Genomic DNA, 21,165 nt, shown 5'->3' on the forward strand with positions numbered 1-21,165 from the left:
GTCATGGTTAAATCAAACATCTTTGCTTGTAGTTTATTCCTGAATAAGTGTGCACAGAATTCCACTTTTAAATACAAATCTTGTTCCATCTGTGTTGTACGTTATTAACAATTGACGGTTTTGACAACCCGATTATTAGAATTTTATGGTGGTGCAGGTGAAGTCTTTCTGTCAAGGCTTCTTCCTTATTAGCTGGCTTTCACAATATTAACAGTGTTTGAAGCAGTGTCTTCAAAGGCAAGGCATACTGTTCATTGCATTCTTGTTCTACAATCCTCCCTGAGAAGATGTCTACAAATTCCGTTGGAAGAAGAGCAGTCTGGACTTATTTTCCCCAAATTACAGGGATGCTGGTTTAAGTTTTTACTAGTAGCTTAATATTGTTTGTACCCCCATGATAAAGGAACAGAGAATAACTATGCACCATTTGGGGCGGGAGAGGACACTCACTCTATGCAATGGGTTATCTACCTGCAAGAAATTAGAGAGTTGGAGACACCAGATCTTTCACCATGTTGTCTTCCGCTTCAGTATTACGTGTAGTGCATCTTTCCTGGTCACTGTCCTCTTGATGTCCTTGAAACAGCTTTTGATGTGGTTGCAGAGATCGAAGCCTTTTGAGTGGCTTTTGTCCAGTGGTTGTGACAGTAGATTTTCGCTTAACTACTTGCCTTGTTTCAGCTTCAGGGAAACTACTTTCTTGTAGCATTAAGGTTAACTGGTCCACTACGTTGATCTGGTGGTCAGTGGTACAGCAGTATTTGGAAAGCTGTCTTCCTTTTAAGGTGACGATGCTTGTCTGCAGTCCAGATTTTGGGAAAAAGTTTTGCAACGCCTGACAAAGGAAAACATTCTCTTTTGGCTCAGCTGGGAGATTTCTATTCCTACCTGAAACAGACAGGGGGGGGGAACTGAGGGGGGGGGATTACAAGCGAAACGATCCTTGTTCAGCATCACAACCAATTTACAGTACATTGTTTCCATGTCCTTCGAAAATCTCTTGCTAGTCCAGAAAACTACCTATGAGACCCTTTGTGAAACTTCTTGAGTAATGGATTAAGACGCGCTATAAGATGGGCAGCCCATTCCTGAGCCTTTGGTGGCCAGGGACGGTGTGGCCAATGTGCCACCGCGGTGACTCCAAAGCTGTTCCCCGGCTCCCGAAAGGCTTTAAAAAGCCTTTGGAAGTGTTTTTAATTTTTGCATGGGGCATTTTGCCCCACTGAAAACAGCGAGCCCCCCCCCCCCCCGCATCCAAGCCACCCTGGATGGCATAAGTGGCATGGGCGCCAGCGCAGGGGGCACGAACACTGGCGCAGCCCCTTCCTGGCCTCCGAAGGATTCTTGTCCTTGAGGCTCAGGAATGGGCTGTAAGTGTAAAAACCATGGGCTGATGGCCTGTTCATAGAAACAAAGCCTAAAAATTAATCTGTGACTGCTGAGAGTAGTCTGAAGTAAAGGCCAGGATATCGCAGGCTAGAGTGTGGCCCCATTAAAAGTCATAGAAGAATCCCTGAGATCACAGCCGATGAGTTCAGGAGGGCTGTAGTCTCCACACTTTTTAGAGACTGCATCTCCAAGCAGCCACCTGCATCTATTTTTAAAGTAAGCGGCATTCATGTTTCATTGCCGTCCCAAAAGTAACCCCAGTCTACACTGAAGAGGCTAGATGGCCATCTGTCACAGCAATGCTGATTCTACGACCTTAAGCAGATGATGAGAGGGAGGGCATCTTGGCCATCTTCTGGGCATGGAATAGGGGTCACGGGGTGTGGACGGGGAAGGTAGTTGTGAATTTCCTGCATTGTGCAGGGGTTTGGAGTAGATGACCCTGGTGGTCCCTTCCAACTCTATGATTCTATGAAGGATTTCCATATTTTGCATGGAGGATGTCACAAGAGAGCTGTCTTTGAAGGGCAACAGCAACCATTACTGGTATTCTTCTTGAAGAATCCCAGGCTTCTGGTACATTATAAAAATCCTGTTTTAACCCCAACATATAGTATCTACCACTGTTGGCTGTATTTTCCTCCAGACGTTGTACCAATGGTGTGGGGGGGAAGGATACCCTCTGAACTCCCAGCTCTTTGTGGACTCTGATCTGGAGAACCGGGTTTGACTCCCCACTCCTCCACATGAGCGGCGGAGGCTAATCTGGTGAACTGGATTTGTTTCTCCACTCCTCCACATGAAACCAGCTGGGTGACCTTGGGCCAGTCACACTCTCTCAGTCCCACCTACCTCACAGGGTGTCTGTTGTGGGGAAGGGAGGGTGATTGTAAGCCAGTTTGATTCTCCCTTAAGTGGTAGAGAAAGTCGGCATATACAAACCAACTCTTCTTCTTCTAATCTGGTGAACCAGGTTGGTTTCCCTACTCCTAAACATGAAGCCAGCTGGGTGACCTTGGGCTAGTCACAGTTCTCTTAAGAGCTGTCTCAGTCCCACCTACCTCACAGGGTGTCTGTTGTGGGGAGGGGAAGGGAAGCCGATCGTAAGCTGACTTGATTCTTCCTTAAGCGGTGGAGAAAGTTGGCATATAAAAACCAACTCCTCTTCTTCCCTTCCCATGAATACATTAAGGTTGCTTGTCACTCCCTTCCCCCGCATCAACACTAATTGCAGGGTGGGGGTAATCTGTGTGTGGCTTTACCTCTGTGAAGGCCTGGCTGCAGCTATAGCATTGAATGCACTTTACCTTTAAAACCAAATATTTGTTTAAAAAGCTCACACTTCCAAAAAGTTTGGTTGTTATGTCTCTTTCAGCAAAAACATCCACTTTCACACCACGATAAGTTTGTACATCTTTGAGGTGGTGCTGCCAGAGGATTTGAAGTGAAGAATGGAGAAGATTTACTATATACATTACCTGCAGCTTCTATCCGTTCTTTTTTCCGTCTTACTTCTTGTTTCAGTTTATCCACTTCTGCTAGCAGATTCTCTACTGATCTTTCACTATCCACTACTTTACTGCATGAATCCTAGAAGAGAAACGCAGAGGACAGCTCTAGAATAATGAGTTCCTATCAGTACTGGATGATATTGCTATGGCACTTTCTCCAATTTAAACCTTGGAGTGGAAGATGCAGTTGTCAGAAAACAGCCATGTCTTGACCAGTGTTACACCTAGCCAGCGCGGTGTAGTGGTCAAGAGCGGCAGACTCTAATCTGGAGAACCGGGTTTGTTTTCCCCACTCCGAACTCTCTCAGCCCCACCTACCTCACAAGGTGCCTGCTGTGGGGAGGGGAAGGGAAGGTGATTTTAAGTTGCTTTGAGACTCCTTAAAAGGTAGAGAATAGCAGAGTATAAAAAACAACTCTTCTTCTAAAACTCTGCCTGTGATGGGCCGTACCAGAGCTGAGAGTTCCCCTCCCTCCAGAGCTGAGAGTTCCCCTCCCTCCAAGCTACCAACTGCCAGAAGCACAGAAAGTATGGCCATTCAGTTACATGTACTATTTAAATAATGCATAACCAGCTAATGGAATCCATATGATGTAGTTGTGGCCCCTTTGCTTAGTGGCTTTAAAAAGAGATTCAGCAAAATTAACGGATGATGAACTTATTGACCCTAAGCAGCAGAAGGCAGCTGTTGTCCCTGTTGGCAGGCAATCTGGAGGCATCTTGTTTGCCACTCTGAGAAATGGGCTGCATAATTAATTATAATTATTGTTGGATTGCTGTTTCCTCCCAGAAATTAGGAAGAATATCTTTATAGATGATCCTGAGAACTACTGCTATCTGGAATGCAGCCTAAACCAACTTGACAGCAAAATGATTACACAGATGGCAAAAGCCTTTCAAATGTACCTACCTACAGTTCTAATGGTAAAAGGCACAGTGTTACCTCTGAATTGGGACTGTTAATAGAACCGCCCCTTCCCCGTTTCTGACCACATTGATTTATCCAAACTTTGTTTCTCGTTAAAAGCTACACGACATATTTTCAAAAAAAGATCTAAACTTACCTTCAGTTCCGCCTGCAAAGTAGCATACATTTCATTAATCTTAAGAACCTCCTTTAGAGACCCATCTTCATTAAAAAAATCAGACCTTTTGGTACAAAAAAAAAGAAACCTAGAATGTACTATCCGCATCTAACATTTATAATAGAGAGGATTTGACCCACTAAGAAATATCTTGAATTACAATATTCTAAAACATGGATAGTTCAAAACACAATTGGCACCAAATCGATGGAAACACATAGTAGAATGGAAGTACTAGTTAAATTATTAGTGAGGAAAATTTTATATCAGATTACAGGCACTGACAGTTTTTGCTACTTTAAACAATGAGCAAGCGTAGGACATTTCCTTGTTGAATACATACAATATCCCTTTCAATCCTGAAGATATTTCTTTTTACCATTGTTTAGGAATCTACCGTATATATGTTTTCTCTGATCTGCAGCTAATTTGTAGCCAACATAGAAACCTCAGGAAATAACATGCAAAATATAAAAATATTATGTTCTTACCTGTGTTTTGCAATTGCTCTACAAAAGCCAGAAGAAATACAAGAACCAGATACTGTTCTGTAGCCTTGCTGTTCTGCCATTCCCAGATTGGCAACAACAAGAGGAACTTTCTGGAAAAGACTACAGGAAAAGAGGAAGACAAGAGTATATAAATAAATATGGGAAACTTTTGACACAATGGCCTCACCTAAACGTTTCTCAGTCAAAATGCTTGATAGACTTTTCCTCTTTTATTAATTTTTAATACAATTGAAGGTTATGCACTTCTCAGCCACAAATAAAAAGAGAAACTTTGAAAGAGATTCTACATCCACAGAAAAAACCGCAGCAACCAGAAATAACTTCCTATGATCTTACAGCAGCAGCTTTCTTGAAAGACAAGGGATATTATGATGACCTCAATCTATCCTCTGTAAACAAACGTATTTTAAGATAATAGCTGAAAGAAACCTAAAAATGTGCTTTCTTGTCAGTCAGAGAATCATGGGGACCCATGAACTAAAGAAACTGATATTTTGTTCTCCCTAAATACTGGTAACCAAGATCAAGTTAATTCATGCCATCGAATTCCCCATTAGTATGTATGGGTGTGAAAGCTGGACAATGAAGAAAGCCGATAGGAAGAAAGTAGATTACTTTGAAATGTGGTGTTGGAGGACAGTGTTACGGATACCGTGGACTGCCCCCAAAAACGAATCACCCATCTGTCTCTAAGATGCCCTTTGCCTCAGAGGGAGAAAGTATCCCTCCCCGCAAATAGGGGTTAAAAAGAGAGAGACTCACCCCTCTTGTGGTTTATGCAAGGCATATTCAAGTTTGTAAGTGGAAGAGCTTGATGAGGTTACAGTGGAAGTCAATAACAGAAAAACAAGGCCCTGGTTTGACAAGTGTGACTGTAAACTCGTATGTAGGAGTCGCTCTCTGAAGGTCATTGCCTGGTCAGTATTGCGTCTGAGTTTGTACCAGCCTACCACAGTCTGGAAAATACAAATGAAATCTGAAAATTAGATACAACTTTTTTTTAAAAAAGGAGCACCACACACACACAAAAGCAGCACTACACACACAAGCCATGTGCTTTCCATATTATAAGAGTCCAGACTGGGGGTGGGGGATCATTTAAATTAAAAATTAGCATCCCATGTCTATGAGCTGCTGAAAAAATCCCAGAAAATTACAGAACCAGGATGGCAAGTACAGTGGATGCCCTTGTCCCAGCAGGTGATGCTTATCCCAATTGTGCAAATAAATTCACAGAAGTTACTAATCGTCAGGCATGTTTAGTTGCTTCCCTGTCCATATTCACAGGGTACATTGGCCGGTTGAAACCCAACATTTGCGCGCATTGGTGGAGGACCACCTTTTGTAAAGCTTCACAGTCTGGTCACCTGGAGACAACTGTTACTTGCCATAGATGACTAGGTGAGTGACTGCCCCTAGCCGCAGCTTGCAACTAACCATTGCTGCTACTGTGCCCATGCAGAAACTCTCACGACTAAATATTCTTGTGGCAACTTAAAAGACTAAAACTATTGTATTCCAGCACATAAACTTCCATCAGGCTCTAGTCCATGACAGTTTATGATGGGATAAAATGTTGGTTAATCTATAAGTTGCCACGAGACATCTGTCTACTGCTGCTACAACAAACTAACATGGCTGCTCCTCTGGAATTAAATATTATTGGTTTTCCTGAATTAGATGCTGCAAATGCAATTGCGGTTATATATAAACACACCTTTTCAAAGCATGCAAGTAGATGAACAGAGGGGTAGGGGAAAGGGGGGTTCAGGGCAGGAGCGCAAACTCTGTCATACATGCTGCTTTTGCTGAATGAGCATTAATTCACAACAGGCACCTGTCACATTACAAAAGAAATCAAAAGCAATTAAATGTGTGACTTTCCCTCATCAAAATATTAACACATCAACAAGTAGGGGAAAATATTGGGTGCTTTTAAATAGCTTTCATTCATTTCAAGGCGGCTTTTGGGTTCCTGATGGATTGTTCCCCTACAGCATAAACTGAGAATAAGCCTAAAGCGGTAGGTAATCAGATGTACGCTCACTGCAGAATAAGTACCACTGAACTCCGTGTTACTTACTTCTAAGTAAGCATGAGTAAGGTCTGGCAGCATGTCCAACAAGAACTTGTGGGAAATTATACAGGTCTTTAAGTAACATTATTGTATCTAGCTCAGTACTCAGATATTTTCCTGAATCACTTCCAAAACAGAGTATAGTTCTAAATGCAAAATACCTTTTTGCATCCTAACAGTATTTTCCTCAGTGCATGTTCATTCAGTTCTCCAGATGAGTTGTAAAAGCTGGAAAAGCAAACAAAGTAGATAAGTGTTAGATCTAAAGCATTTCTATCTGCTGCTAAATTGGTTTGTATTGTTTCACATATCTTAGCACAGATCTCTTGACGTTTTCTGTGGTATTTACTGGGACTCTTATAGCAAACCAATTCCAGTGCACAAAGAACAGACCATTCAAAAAATAATAATCAAGAATGGTGGTGGAAAGTGCCATCAAATCGCAGCCAACTTAAGACGACCCCTTATGGTTTTTAAGGCAAGAGACTAATAAGAGTTGGTGTGTCATCGCCTGCATAGCAAAGCTGGACTTCCTTGGTGGTCTCCCATCTAAGAACTAACACCAGGGCTGACCCTGCTTAGATCTGACAAGATCGGGCCAGCCTGGGCCATCCAGGTCAGGGCAATCAAGAAAACAGAAACCAAAATCCTGGGAGCAGAGGGAATGGTGAGAAGAAAGCATCTACAGAGGAAAATGTACAACATGCTTCATCCAGAGATGGTAATTGCAAAATATTTGTTCACTGGAATTTCATCTACACAGGCATTTCTACAATAGGATAAGTTGCAACTTTTAACCTCTAAGACTGCCGTGTCCAATCTTTTGGCTTCCCTGGGCCACATTGGGAGAATTGTCTTGGGCCGCATATAAAATACACTAATGATAGCTGATTCATAATGTTTTAAGTAAGTTTACGATTTTGTGTTGGGCAGCATTCATAGCTGTCCTGGGCCGTAGTATGGGCAAGCCTGCTCTAAGATATATCCAGTGTGAAAAACCTGTGTCTATACTTTCTTCTCTAGGATTTAGGGGACAGGAAGCAGGTCATATGCACGTTATATGTGTTTCAAATTGACCTGAGTCACAGTAAGACCCTATTGCAATGCTTCAGCAAACAGAAATGAGTTATTTCAGTACAGCAGATGTTAGTTGGAAACACGATCTATTAATCTTAAGGGTGAAGCCTTTTTTCTTGGTATATGCAAAACAAAGTACAATATTGGTTTTTTAATTACATACAATGCTTACCTGAAGGGTTGGTAGCATGGAATGTGCTTTTGTATATCTGAAATGAAATCCACATGTCAGCTTTGCCCTGAATGTTCGGTGTAGTCATATTTCTGTATATTCTCCACTCAAAACAAGCTAAAAATGATTCATTATCAAAGCCTTTTAAAGTTACAGTTCACCATTCTGCCCTTTATTAAAATCACATGAGAAATGATTGCCTTTTGTTATTATTATTTTGATTTTTTCTATATATACCCATCCTGACGTATACACAAACATTGTTCAAGATAAGAAAAAATAAAAGCCTTTTGAAGGGATAAAAATTATGAAATTGTGTATGCGTGACCACTGAGGAAGGCCCTCTAAAAGGCCGAAATGCATCTGGTCAAATTTTGGTCATGTTATACATTAGCATCAACTGTGTATGTGTTTGTAACATTTGTAACCAAGTATTCTTTGTGCTTTTTAGGAAGCCTGTATTTTAGGCCCTGTGTTTTTAAATACAATTGTGCACACTATGCAATAAATGTATATTTATTTGTTGCTACACTAGATAGTGTTTAGCTCAACCCCTTTGGTTTCCCCTCACTTTCAGGTAGAGTTTCTTCCCCCCCTTTTTTTTCTTTAGTTGAAATACTGGAAAAGGCAGGCCCTAAGGAGCACACTTTCATTATTTGTTCATGACTTTTCTTCCATAAAATTAGTCTTAAAATACAATACTTATTTTATTTCCTTGAAACATTTTTATGCCACCTTTCCACAAAATACAGGGTTCCCAAGGCAGAGACAATACATACACAGTGCATTCCTAAGGGGAGTTACTCCAGTCTAAACCCATTTATTTCAATGGGCTTAGACTGGAGTAACTCTCTTTAGGATTGCACTGATAATCCCCTGTTCACTGCCTGTGTGGTACACAGTTTCCCAGGGATACGGGTAAAATACCTGCAAGGGGCAAATGAAAAACAACATACTAATATATCTCATGGAAATGAAAAACAAAACAAAACACCACTCAGACTTACCAATTGTATAAACTACTTCAACATCATCCATCTGAGAGTCAGTAATACTGTTCTTGGCTTCACCTTTCACATCCCCAAGAAGGAAGCCTTCCTTTATATCCAGAGAAGAAGAAAAAAATATCAGATGCAAATGCAGTTGCTGGAAATATTGCAGGGATTTTGCTGCATCCCTCTCCATCAAAATTAATCTGAATTATGTAATCGTATACTTCACCCAGCCCCCATAAATTAATGTGAAGTATGTAATCACAACCCATTTGTTCAGCTAAAAACAGAACAGCATGGGAACAGGGGCTTACATAATCACATACAGTCATTACACAACCCTGTTTTAGGGTTGTTGTCCTTTTCATTGTTTGTTAGTACAGGAGTTTCCACAAAGCTTAACGGTATTTTTGAGTTCTGGGACAATCTGTCCACCAGGCGAATTGGGTAACCCGAACCAGGGTGTGGAAGAGAAACTGTGTACATTGTGATTGATTCTGTGTTATGGACATCACAGATTGGTTTATAGTTTTGATTATAAAACTGCCCTTAGATTTTTTCCTGAGCTGTGGCTCAGCGGTAGAACATCTGCATGACATGCAGGTCCCCGGTTCAATCCCCAGCATCTCCTTTTAAAGGGACTAGGCATGTCGGTGATGTGAAAGACCCCTGCCTGAGACCCTGGAGAGCTGCTGCTGATCTGAGTAAGCAATACTGACTTTGATGGACCAAGGGGTCTGATTCAGTATAAGGCAGCTTCATGTGTTCATTTGGGACTGCCCTTAACGCAGTGACGACATTGACCACATTGCTTGATTGGCGTTGAGACTATCAAAGAAGAGTTGGTTTTTATATGCCGACTTTCTCTACCTTTTAAGGAGAATCAAACAATCTCCTTCCCTTCCTCTCCCCACAACAGACACCTTGTGAGGTAGGTGGGGTGGAGAGAGTTCAGAGAGAACTGTGACAAGCACTAGGTCACCCAGCTGGCTTCATGTGGAGGAGTGGGGAATCAAACCCAGTTCAACAGATTAGAGTCCGCTCCTCTTAACCACTACACCACGCTGGCCCACCATAAGAATGTAAGAGCAGCCATGAAGGATCAGACCAATGGTTCATCTAGCCCAGCATGGTGGCTAGTCACGTGGACTATAGTGGCTAGTCACATGGACTAGTTTCCAATAGTGGCTAGTCACGTGGACTATAAATGACGTAAATTATATACACATACACATATCCTGCCATCAAGCTGGTAAAATAAGCAAACTGCGTTTCTTTTCTGTAAGACACTTTGGAGATCCTCCCGGATTGAAAGGTGGGGAAGAAATTTAAACCAGTAAGTAGATCAGTGAGATTGTGAAAGCCTCTCTCTCTCTTCAGTCATAGCTGCAGAACTCCTCTAAGGACCACAGTAACATCTGGAAGGAGGGAAATTTGAAAAATACACACAGAGGGGTGGAGAGGTGTCCCAGTCGCATGAAAATATTTGGTCACCCTGCAAAGGAAACTAGTTTTACACGGAATTTTGTAGCAAAAAAGCTACAGAGTATGTATTCTCTTCCTCTCTTACACATACACACTCCGAGGATCCTCTTTACACGTGGAAACTTGCACACTCAAAACAACTCATAATGAGGTTCCTGCCACTATTGCAGAAATCAAGAGTTTTGGGGGAGTTGCAGCTTTGTTGTGTGCAACTGGGAGACCCACACATTAATGGCCATTGATGCATGGGAGGTTTTGCTGCTCTCTAGATACACATTTCCCCCATACAGATTCTCAAAACTCAAAAATAAGCCCCCATGCAGAGTTTTGAGAATTCAGATGGGGGGGAAATGTGCATCTAGAGAGCGGCAAATCCAAGGCAAAACCTCCCGTGCGTAAATGGAAAAGATGGGAAGTGGTTTTATTCATCGAAAGCACACGAGACAAAGCAAAACTAAAATGCAGCCAGCCAGGATAACACCCAGGAAGTCCCAACTTGCCAAGGCAGGACAGGCAAATCCCTCTACAGACTCAGCCTGCAGTCTTAATCCCAAAAGCCCCCCCACCCCAAGCTCTTCCTGGGACTCCCGGATGTTGCAAGGCGGGAAAGCCCTCTCCAAAACCCAGGGCTGACCGCTCCAGCTTTCTTAGCCTTGGAGGGGACGCGCTCTGCACAAGCGCAGAGGCACTCTCGCCGTGCAAGCTTCCGGATGTTGCACTCTGCACAAGCGCAGAGGCACTCTCGCCGTGCAAGCTTCCGGATGTTGCAAGGCGGGAAAGCCCTCTGCAAAACCCAGGGCTGACCGCTCCAGGTTGCTTGGCCTTGGAGGGGACGCGCTCTGCACAAGCGCAGAGGCACTCTCGCCGTGCAAGCTTCCGGATGTTGCACTCTGCACAAGCGCAGAGGCACTCTCGCCGTGCAAGCTTCCGGATGTTGCAAGGCGGGAAAGTCCTCTCCAAAACCCAGGGCTGACCGTTCCAGGTTGCTTAGCCTGGGAGGGGACGCGCTCTGTACAAGCGCAGAAGCACTCTCGCCGTGCAAGCTTCCGGATGTTGCAAGGCGGGAAAGCCCTCTGCAAAACCCAGGACTGACCGCTCCAGGTTCCTTGGCCTTGGAGGGGACGCGCTCTGCACAAGCGCAGAGGCACTCTCGCCGTGCAAGCGTCCGGATGTTGCAAGGCGGGAAAGTCCTCTCCAAAACCCAGGACTGACCGCTCCAGGTTGCTTAGCCTTGGAGGGGACGCGCTCTGCACAAGCGCAGAGGCACGCCTCCCCTTTTAGGGGGAAGCAAACTCGCCCTCATTGCAATTGCCCCCCCCCCACCCCAGGAGCAGGAAAGGGGGCGGCTCACGCACCGTGTCCGCGTCGGCGTTGAGGTGGTGGAAAGCCAGGGCGCCGAAGACGAAGCCCGGCAGCAGGGCCGTGGTGCTCTCGCCTTCCATGCCCGGGCGGGGGAGCGGAACCCAAGCGGACCCGCCCGAGCCAAGCCAAGGCCAGGGGGCGCTCGAGAGCCGGCCGGGAGGGAGGCAGGCAGGCAGGCAGCGCCGCCGCCGCCGCGCCCGCCTCCACAGGCAGCAGCGGGGAGCCGCCAGCGACATCTAGAGGCCGCACGGAGCATGGCGGCGGCGGCCGCTGCTGCCCAGGGAAGGGAAAGGGGCATCTGATCATTAGTATTTTGATATAGCAAGACTGCAGGAGCTGGATTTCAAACCCAAAGACCCCAAAGCCAGTTTTCTGGAACAGTGGTTCCCAACCTTTGTTTGACCAGGGACCACTGGGACTTTTTTGTTCGGTGCAGGGACCCCAAGGTTCAAAATAAAAAATGCCGAGAATTTGAAAATAAACTTTAATCATAACTATTAGTCAAACATTAAACTTAGAATAATAGTTGAATATATATATATATTTATAATAGAGAACTTTGAATTGAAAATATTAATTTATGATGGGTTTATAACTTTGTTTCGCGGAGCTTAATTTAGTTCTCGCGGACCCCTGGGGGTCCACGGACCCCTGGTTGAGAACCAGTGTTCTGGAAGAACAGGGTTTTTTTTTATTTCAAACAGTTGTTTGGGTCTCCAGACTTTGCCCTCGGAGGCTTTTCAAAATGGAGTTTGGAGCCCTGGACAAAAAGTGTGTTTAGGCTTTTGTTGTAGCAGGCTTCGGGAGCGAGATTCTCAAACACAAAGACTCGAAGCCAGCTTTGGAAGAATCAGATTTTTTATTTCAAATAGCAGTTTGAGTCTCCAGACTCTGCCCTTCGGGGGCTTTCAAGATGGAGTGGGAGCCCCCGACGGAAGTGGGTTTGCACTTTTATAACCTTTTAATTAGCTCATTATAATATTCTAACTACGCATATTACCTAGTAACTTGTCATTGGGTCAGAGTTCTAGGGAATGATTCCATTGGCTTATAATACAAATCAGAATAACTTTCATTGGTTACAAAAATAAGGAAAATCATTGGTTTTCAGAAATATAAGAATAATTCCATTGGTTTAGATAATACTTGTTTAAAGCTATTGTTAGTGCACCTGGTATTTTTATCTAGTTACAATTAATCTTCCCTCCCTTGACATTCCAGCCACCATGGCGTCTGGGTCTGTTGGCCAGCCTTGAGATGAACAACAGTATTATATAGCTTTCTCGAATTCTTTTCTGTCTGTCTTTAACTTCTAAATATATCTCTCCAGAGGCCCTCTGATTTTGGAGCTTTTTAATAATATTTCTCAATTTTTAACTCTTACAGGTCTGCTGCCTCGCTTTTATAACCTTTGGTTAGCTCATTATAAAATTCTAACTATGCATATTACATAATAACTTCATTTGCTCAGAGTTCTAGGGGATGGTTCATTGGTTTACAATAAAAGTCAGAATAATCCTATTGGGTTACAACATAAGGAAAAATCATAGGTTTACAGAAATACAGAAATATTTTCATTGGTCTAGATCAGTGGTTCCCAACCTTTTTTTGACCAGGGACCACTAGGACTTTTTTGTTCTGTGCAGGGACCCCAAGGTTCAAAATAAAAATTCCGAGAATTTGAAAATAAACTTTAATCATAACTGTTAGTTAAACATTAAACTTAGAATACTATTTGAATATATATTTTTATAATAGAGAACTTTTAATTGAAAATATTAATTTATTATGGGTTTATAACTTTGTTTTGCAGACCTTAATTTAGTTCTCGCGGACCCCTGGGGGTCCACGGACCCCTGGTTGGGAACCAGTGGTCTAGATAATACTTGTTTAGAGTTATTGTTAGTGCACCTGGTATTTCTATCTAGTTACAATTAATCTTTCCCTCCCTTAACATCCCAGCCACCCAGGCGCCCCCTTGTTCATTCTAACTCTAGTCAACCTTGAGCCCAACAAACAACACTGTCTGGCTTAAACTGTAATCTCTTTTTGGCTTCTTTTACTGTCTGTTTCTTCATTCCAAATATGTCTTTCCAGGGGCCCTTCTAGATTTGGAGTTTTAATAATAATTTTCAAATTTTAACTCTTACAGGTCTGCTGCCTCAATTTAATTTTCTTTTTTTTAATATATAATTTTATTTTGTATAAATATATAATTTTTTAACATATGTAGTGACTATTATCTCTTGATAAGTTTCATTAGTTGGGTCAATGGGGTATGTTTTTTTTTTTTAATGGCTTTCAATAAACGGTTCATAAACTCTCGGGGGGATTCATCATTTTTTTTGTTCTAGCCCTGAAACTTTCTGCCAATCATGGGTAATGGGAGCTATTTCTTTAATAGCATTCATAAGTCCATCAATATCTTGTTGGGAGACTGGTGCTGTATTGGTGCTTCCTTCTTGTGGCCATTTGTTACCTTGATGGTGGGGGGGGGGTCTGATTTACGGGCTTGTTGAAGAAGGGCAGCTTTGTCATGAGAAGATAAAATGCGACTAAGGGAAAAAGGGAATGGGATCTATCATGGGATAGATCCGCCTGTGGATCAGAACACAGTATTACAACATAAACACAACAACTAGTTTGTCAATTGATTTAACAGACTACCTTCTAACATTTATAACTTTGATTTTATGGCAGATATTTTACTTGTTTTATTCTACGCTATAAAACAACCTGTAAATATATACGGCGTTACATTCTTGATGTATTTTCATCGGCCTCAAGCCTCTATATACCTGTAATACAATTTCCATTTATCATTAAACTGATCAAGAATCTTGTCATCTCATTATTTAATTTTCTGTGGGGAATATTTGTGTCCCGGCTCCAGAGCTTTGCTCCACTCAGTTTTTCTCCTTTGTAAGCCCCTTTGGGTCCCCATTGGGGTATAAATGAAGTAAGTACACATGAACACATGAAGCTGCCTTATACTGAATCAGACCCTTGGTCCATCAAAGTCAGTATTGTCTACTCAGACTGGCAGCGGCTCTCTAGGGTCTCAGGTGGAGGTCGTTAACATCACCTCCTTGTCTAGTCCCTTTAACTGGAGATGCCGGGGATTGAACCTGGGACCTTCTGCATGCCAAGCAGATGCTATACCACTGAGCCACGGTCCCTCCCCATTATAAGGACCCTTGGTCCATCAAAGTCAGTATTGTCTACTCAGACAGGCAGCGGCTCTCAAGGGTCTCAGGCTGAGAAAGGTCTTTCACATCACCTACTTGCCTAGTCCCTTTAACTGGAGATGCCAGGGATTGAACCTGGGATCTTCTGCATGCCTAGCAGATGCTCTACCACTGAGCTACAGCCCTTCCCCCAATAAATAAATAAAGTGCCAACATAAGAAAATATTACAATTGTTTTTAAAACACAGACCAAGGATAAGAGCCTTACGTGTGATAGCATACGGGCCTGCCCAGACCTCCCGGACGGGACCTGGCAACCTGCTATGCAGGCACTCGACTACTGTGCTGGCCGCGCGCCCACCCCAAACGCTACGGGACAGTTGCTGCGCGCTCCATTGTAACAGACTCGGCCGCTCCTGCGAGTGTCGTGCAGTTAGCAGCCAGGAAGCAGATGCAGGAGCAGCCTCCGGTGAACCTGAGAGAAGCCATGTTCCTGTACAGACTCTGTTCCAGCCGCAGCCATGTCATGAGAAGCAGAATGTCATGTAGTCAGTGCCAAACACCCCCTCCCTGCAACATCCACCGCTTAATAGGTCGTCAGCAGCGATCCTGATATCAAGATGAGTCGTTCCTCCAGCTCAGCAGCAGCGATCTCAGGATGTTTGCATAGATCGCACTCATTGTTCCAGTATGTTAATCTCGTCAGCAGGGAATTTCCAGTTCCTCCGGGTTGCAAAAGCCATCGGAATCAGAATAGATTTCCAAATTCTCACTACCCCACCCCGGCAGCCACAGCTTAGTCCTTTGTCACCTTTTTGTCACCTGGGAACCTAGGAGGGGTGAAACCCCTCTCCCCACCCCCAGAGAAACAGTATAACTGGGGTAGCCCACACCCATAACCTTACCTTAGGGCTTCCCATTTCATACAGCCTGCCACTCTGCTGGAGTGAGCAGCCATGCTAGAGTACGCAGGGGGCTACCCCTGCCCTCTATTTATTCCCCGTGCCCCCCCCCCATATATTCATCTTGATCCTATGGAACTCTGGACTACAGGAAGGTATCGTATATTCCTGTAAAAATATTCCTACCTGCCTTACGGCACATGTCTCTCTACTCCTCTCTCTTATTTCTTAGATTTCTCTGTATGTTTGTGTGCATCACTGAATTGAATTAAAAAGACATAAACATTGTTTAATTTGGAATCCATTGTCTATCTTTATTCAAAGTCTCATTAGACGGATTCTGGTATAGCTGAGTGCGACCCCGCTATAAAAATACATAGTTACTGATTGCTCAGCTAATTTCCCCATATTAAGGAGCAATTCGGCTAACACATGCAAGTACTTACAGGTGAGAAAGACAGACTATAAATAATGTAAATAAATAAATAACACATTATATTTATGCATTATGGGTCCCCAGTGTGGTGCCTATGGGCGCCTTAGCACCCGTTGACTGCTCCAAAGTGTCAGCTGCTCTAAAGTGGGGTGTCCCCATGACAAATGGAAATACAGACACTAGGGCTCAGCTGTACCTCAAAACAGTCTTTAAAGGTAGTCCCCTCTGCAAGCACCAGGTCATTCCTGACCCATGGGGTAACATTACATCTCGACATTTACTAGGCAGACTATGTTTATGAGGTGCCTTCCCCAGTCGTCTACACTTTACCCCCAGCGAGCCGGATACTCATTTTACCAACCTCAGAAGGATGGAAGGCTGAGTCAACCTTGAGCCGGCTACCTGAAACTGACTTCCATAGGGATCGAACTCTAGTAGCTTTTGACTGCAGTACTGCAGTTTACCACTCTGCGCCATGGGGCTCTTACAAATAATCTTTGGACTACAACAATCATATATCCCTACACTCCAGAGACTGTCTCTTTCAAGAAGACATGCAGTGGTGCCCAGTCCAAACATTGGTTCTGGCACCACAAGCTTTTATTTGAGTCACCAGCAAGCGGGCTGTATTGTAAAGATTTGAATAAGGAATTGGAACTCTATTTTATTCTGCCAATCTACCAAATTTTCCTTAGGGGGATTTGGGAAAGTGTTTGCTGGGCACTGAATCTGAATTATTCTGTGAGTCTTTTCTATTTTTCTAATGAGGACAACTTTCCATGTTGTAGATTATGAGCGCCCCTTCCATAGCTGGCTATTTCTACTCTTTGCAAGGTGGGGTTTACTTTGCTTGCTAAATTAGAGTGTCCTGTATCTACTATGAGGGTGACACAAGATTACCAACCTCCAGGTGGTAGCTGGAGATCTCCCGCTATTACAACTGATCTCCAGCTGATAGAGATCAGTTCACCTGGAGAGAATTACCGCTTTGGCAACTAGACTCTATGGCATTGAAGTCCCTCCCCTCCCCAAACCCTGTCCTCCTCAGGCTCCGCCCCAAAAATCTCCACGTATTTCCCAACCTGGAACTGACAACCCTTCTGCTTTATTAACCCTATGTTAATAATAATGGCAACCCTATGTAGCAGCCATTTTGTGGCTGGCTCCGCTTCTAGGGTTGCCAGCTTCCACGTACTAAGCTGGATGAGCCGTGGTTAGGACTTGGATGGGAGACCACCAAGAAAGTCCAGGGTTGGTAGGGTTGCCAGCTCTGAGTTGGGAAATACCTGGAGATTTTGGGGGTAGAGTCTGAGAAGGGTGGGGTTTGGAGAGGGGAGGAACTTCAATGTCATAGAGTCCAATTGCCAAAGTGGGCCATTTTCTCCAGGGGAACTGATTTCTGTTGCCTGGAGATCAGTTGTAATAGCAGATATCCAACCATGAGGATGCTCCATAAATCAGCTGGCACTTAACATACAAATTGTACCGGTTAACAGCAGTGGTTTGGAGCCGTGGGCTCTAATCTGGTGAACTGGGTTGGTTTCCCCACTCCTCCCCATGAAGACAGCTGGGTGACCTTGGGCTAGTCACAGCTCTCTTAGAGCTCTCTCAGCCTTCCCCCCTCCGCCTCACAGGGTGTCTGTTGTGGGGAAGAGAAGGGAAGATGATTGTAAACCAGGTTGATTCTTCCTTAAGTTGTAGAGAAAGTCGGCATAAAAAACCAACTCTTCTTCCTCCTCCTCCTCTTCCTCCTCCTCTTTTTCTTCCTCTTCCTCCTCTTCTTCTTCCTCCTCTTCCTCTGCTGCCACAAGAGGGAGTTACAGGGCTACAGATCACAAAAGAATACCACTGTTGTTACTGTGTTGTGAGGGCAGTAGGTGTAACCTGAGTTATCTCTGAGTTTATCTGGCAGCTATTTATTTACAAAAACTATCTAGAAGATCTAGAGCCAAAGTGGTGTAATCCACTGACTGGTGCAATCAGCAGATAAAAAACTTAGTTGCCTTTTGATCAAGCTTGTTCCAACATCCTTGAGATGCTGATAGACATCATTCTGAATCATAACATCATAAAACTGCTTTTTTTTGGGGGGGGGCCGTCGAGTCACATCTGACTTATGTAGGGTTGCCAGGTCCCTCTTTGCCACCAGCGGGAGGTTTGGGGGCGGAGCCTGAGGAGGGCGGGGTTTAGGGAGGGGAGTTTTTTGAAGTGTTTTTTGTTTTTTGAAGTGACATTGACTGTCATTGCTGCTGAAGGCTCTGATCCAACTAACCTCTCTGGCACTGGCAGAATTAATGGAGCTTGACGCTGCTTGCTGTTGGCCAATGAAGGGCAGCAGGTCATCAGGAAATTTCCCTGTAAATTAAATGGCCAGTCTGTTCCCTGCGTAGGGGTGCCAACCTCCAGGTACTAGCTGGAGATCTCCTGCTATTACAACTGATCTCCAGATGATAGAGATCAGTTCCCCTGGAGAAAATGGCCGCTTTGGCAATTGGACTCTATGGCACTGACTTTTGCCTTTCAATACAATCATTTATCTAGCCACATTACTCACATTATAAAATGGCATTGGTACCTAGTCTCTGACATTCCTGGATGTGACAGCTTACCTTGTATAGGTTATAGGAGAACCACCTCCATACGTGACAGACTGGTGCATTCTGACATTACCTCTAAACCTAATAAGAGTAATATTGTAGGGCATTTCAAGTGTCATAAGTGTATAGTGTGTAACTTATCCTTGGAAGTAAAGGAATTTAAAAGGACAGATTCTCCATTTACTTTTCGGTTGCAATATTTTACCAACTGTGAAACTAGATATTGTGTATATTGTCTTCTCTGTCCTTGTGGGAAAATGTAGGGTCTAGTAGTAGACCCATAAAAAATAGGATCTTTGAGCATAGGTCTAGAATCCGGGCGCAAATTATCACAGCCCCAGTTGTAGAACATTTTTAAAATTTCAAACATAATGAGAACGATTTGAGGTTCTTTGTCATTTGGCATTTGGTAGGGAAGAAATTTGATAGGGTTGATAAGGAAAGAATTTTAAGGCAGAAAGAATCATATTTTATTCATCTTCTGGATACCATGGCCCCACGAGGTTTGAATTTAGAAAATGATTTTTCTTGTTTCCTGTACTTGTTTCCTTACTGTGTATTAGCTATGTCTGTACCTTTAAGTGAAAGTAACATTGCAGCTGCGGCCGCGGCTTGGTGCTAATGACTGCAATTGCCTGTATCGCACACCGGCTATCTATTTAGCCTTTGGCAAAGTACGAATACACACTGCTACACTGGCTGTATCTTATGTGGAACATGGTGACTACCTTGTATTACTAACTACTATAGTGGCTGTATCCTAACTGGAACGTGGTGCCTATCCTGTATTAGTAACTGCAGTCAAAAGTTACTTGTATCAAGACTTCTTGACGTTGTAATTATACTGGCATACTTTAGATATGTATATTGTATATATTTTGTGCATGTTTGTGGAGATATGTGTGTATATATGAAATATTGTATGTTGTTCTTTATATGTTTGTAATGGGGACTGATGATGAATTGAATTGAAGAAATTTGAAACGGCCGAATCCCCGAGTAAAAGCATCATCTCTTAAAGCATCATCACCTTTGCTTTATTATCTTCAATACTAATACATCAGTTACTATTGGACTTTGTAGACACAATGTGATTTATTTTTGTTATGTTGTTGCTTATTACTTATAGCTTTTCCAAACAGAACTTTTTTGCCCTTTGTAATTGCATTGTTGTGTCGCTCCTGTGCTAATTTCCTAACTGCTTAGTATCAGTACAGTGGTGTCTTCTTTTCTAGTAACCTCCAGGTACTAGCTGGAGATCTCCTGCTATTACAACTGATCTCCAGCTGATAGAGGTCAGTTCACCTGGAGAAAATGGCCGCTTTGGCAATTGGACTCTATGGCATTGAAGTCCCTCCCCTCCCCAAACTCCACCCTCCTCAGGCTCCACCCCAAAAACCTCCCGCTGGTGCCAAAGAGGGACCTGGCAACCCTACCCCTGCTAAGGATCCCAGGTCTCCTGGCATTCCCTCTCGTTGCCTCCTGGTGCCTTGGGCACCAACAGAAGGACATGGGGGGAAACAGATGGGCCAGCTTGCTTATGTCACTTCTGGTATAAACTGGAAGTGACCCAGGGGACTCATAATGCAAAACTGTGGTAAAACCATAGCGTTTTTGCCAAACACTAAAGCTTCCCTTAGGTCACTTTGATTTTATTTTTTTTTACCAGAAGTGACAGAAACGTGTCTGCACGATGCCAGCACGCCAAGCCCGTCCCCCAATTCCTCCCCAGGGGGTTGGCACTGTGGCCTGGCAACCCTAACCCCTGCTCTTAGTTGTCCTCAGCTTCCTATTTCAAAGCTGACAGTTTTCAAAGGTTTTGAATCCTTGGCTAGTTGGTGGAGGAATGATGCTCTAAGGCAGGGGTGCCAAACATAAGGCCTGGGAGCCGGATCCAGCCCCTTGAGAGCTCTTATTAAGGTTGCCAGGTCCCCACTTACCTTGGGTGGGAGCTTCTTATGGGCGGGGCTGGGTGGAGGGATTCCTGCACGCTTCCGATTCCACTTCCGGTTTCCTAGCCCTGCTGCGCAAGCAATCTGTGGAGCACATGCACAGCAGGGCTAAGAGCAAGGCTCCAGACTCCCTTTCCACGCTGCAAGCCAGATCGGGACTGATCTGGCATGTAGTTTGAAACGGGAGGCTGGAGCGTTCCCGGGAGCGTGCTGGGTGGATCGCTCCCCCCCTTTCTGCTTCCGCCCGCTGACCATCAGCTGGTCAGCGGCAGCCTGGTTGATTGGCGGGCAATTGCCCACCACAACCAGGCAGCTGGCAACCCTAGCTCTTATCCGGCCCATGGGCCAGCCATTGAAGCTACTACCCCCTACTGTTGATCTGGGCTGGTGAACCCACTGCGGGGTCGCCAGCCAAGGCAGACACACAT

The 21,165-nt window shown here is 44.0% G+C and overlaps 1 protein-coding gene across 1 annotated transcript; it reads right to left on the reverse strand.

The window, feature by feature from the left end:
- Positions 1–481: 481 nt before the first annotated feature.
- On the reverse strand, positions 482–11,747 carry ABRAXAS1 (abraxas 1, BRCA1 A complex subunit). Its single transcript, XM_056855668.1, has 9 exons — positions 11,656–11,747; positions 8,831–8,921; positions 7,824–7,860; positions 6,736–6,802; positions 5,260–5,453; positions 4,477–4,596; positions 3,965–4,049; positions 2,868–2,979; positions 482–888 (listed from the first exon to the last, which is right to left on the reverse strand). Exons 1-9 carry the CDS (start codon positions 11,740–11,742, stop codon positions 482–484), a joined length of 1,200 nt encoding a protein of 399 aa, XP_056711646.1. The 5' UTR covers positions 11,743–11,747.
- Between the last annotated feature and the right edge of the window lie 9,418 nt (positions 11,748–21,165).

Source organism: Euleptes europaea, chromosome 9 (assembly GCF_029931775.1).
Source record: "Euleptes europaea isolate rEulEur1 chromosome 9, rEulEur1.hap1, whole genome shotgun sequence".
NCBI lineage: Eukaryota > Metazoa > Chordata > Lepidosauria > Squamata > Sphaerodactylidae > Euleptes > Euleptes europaea.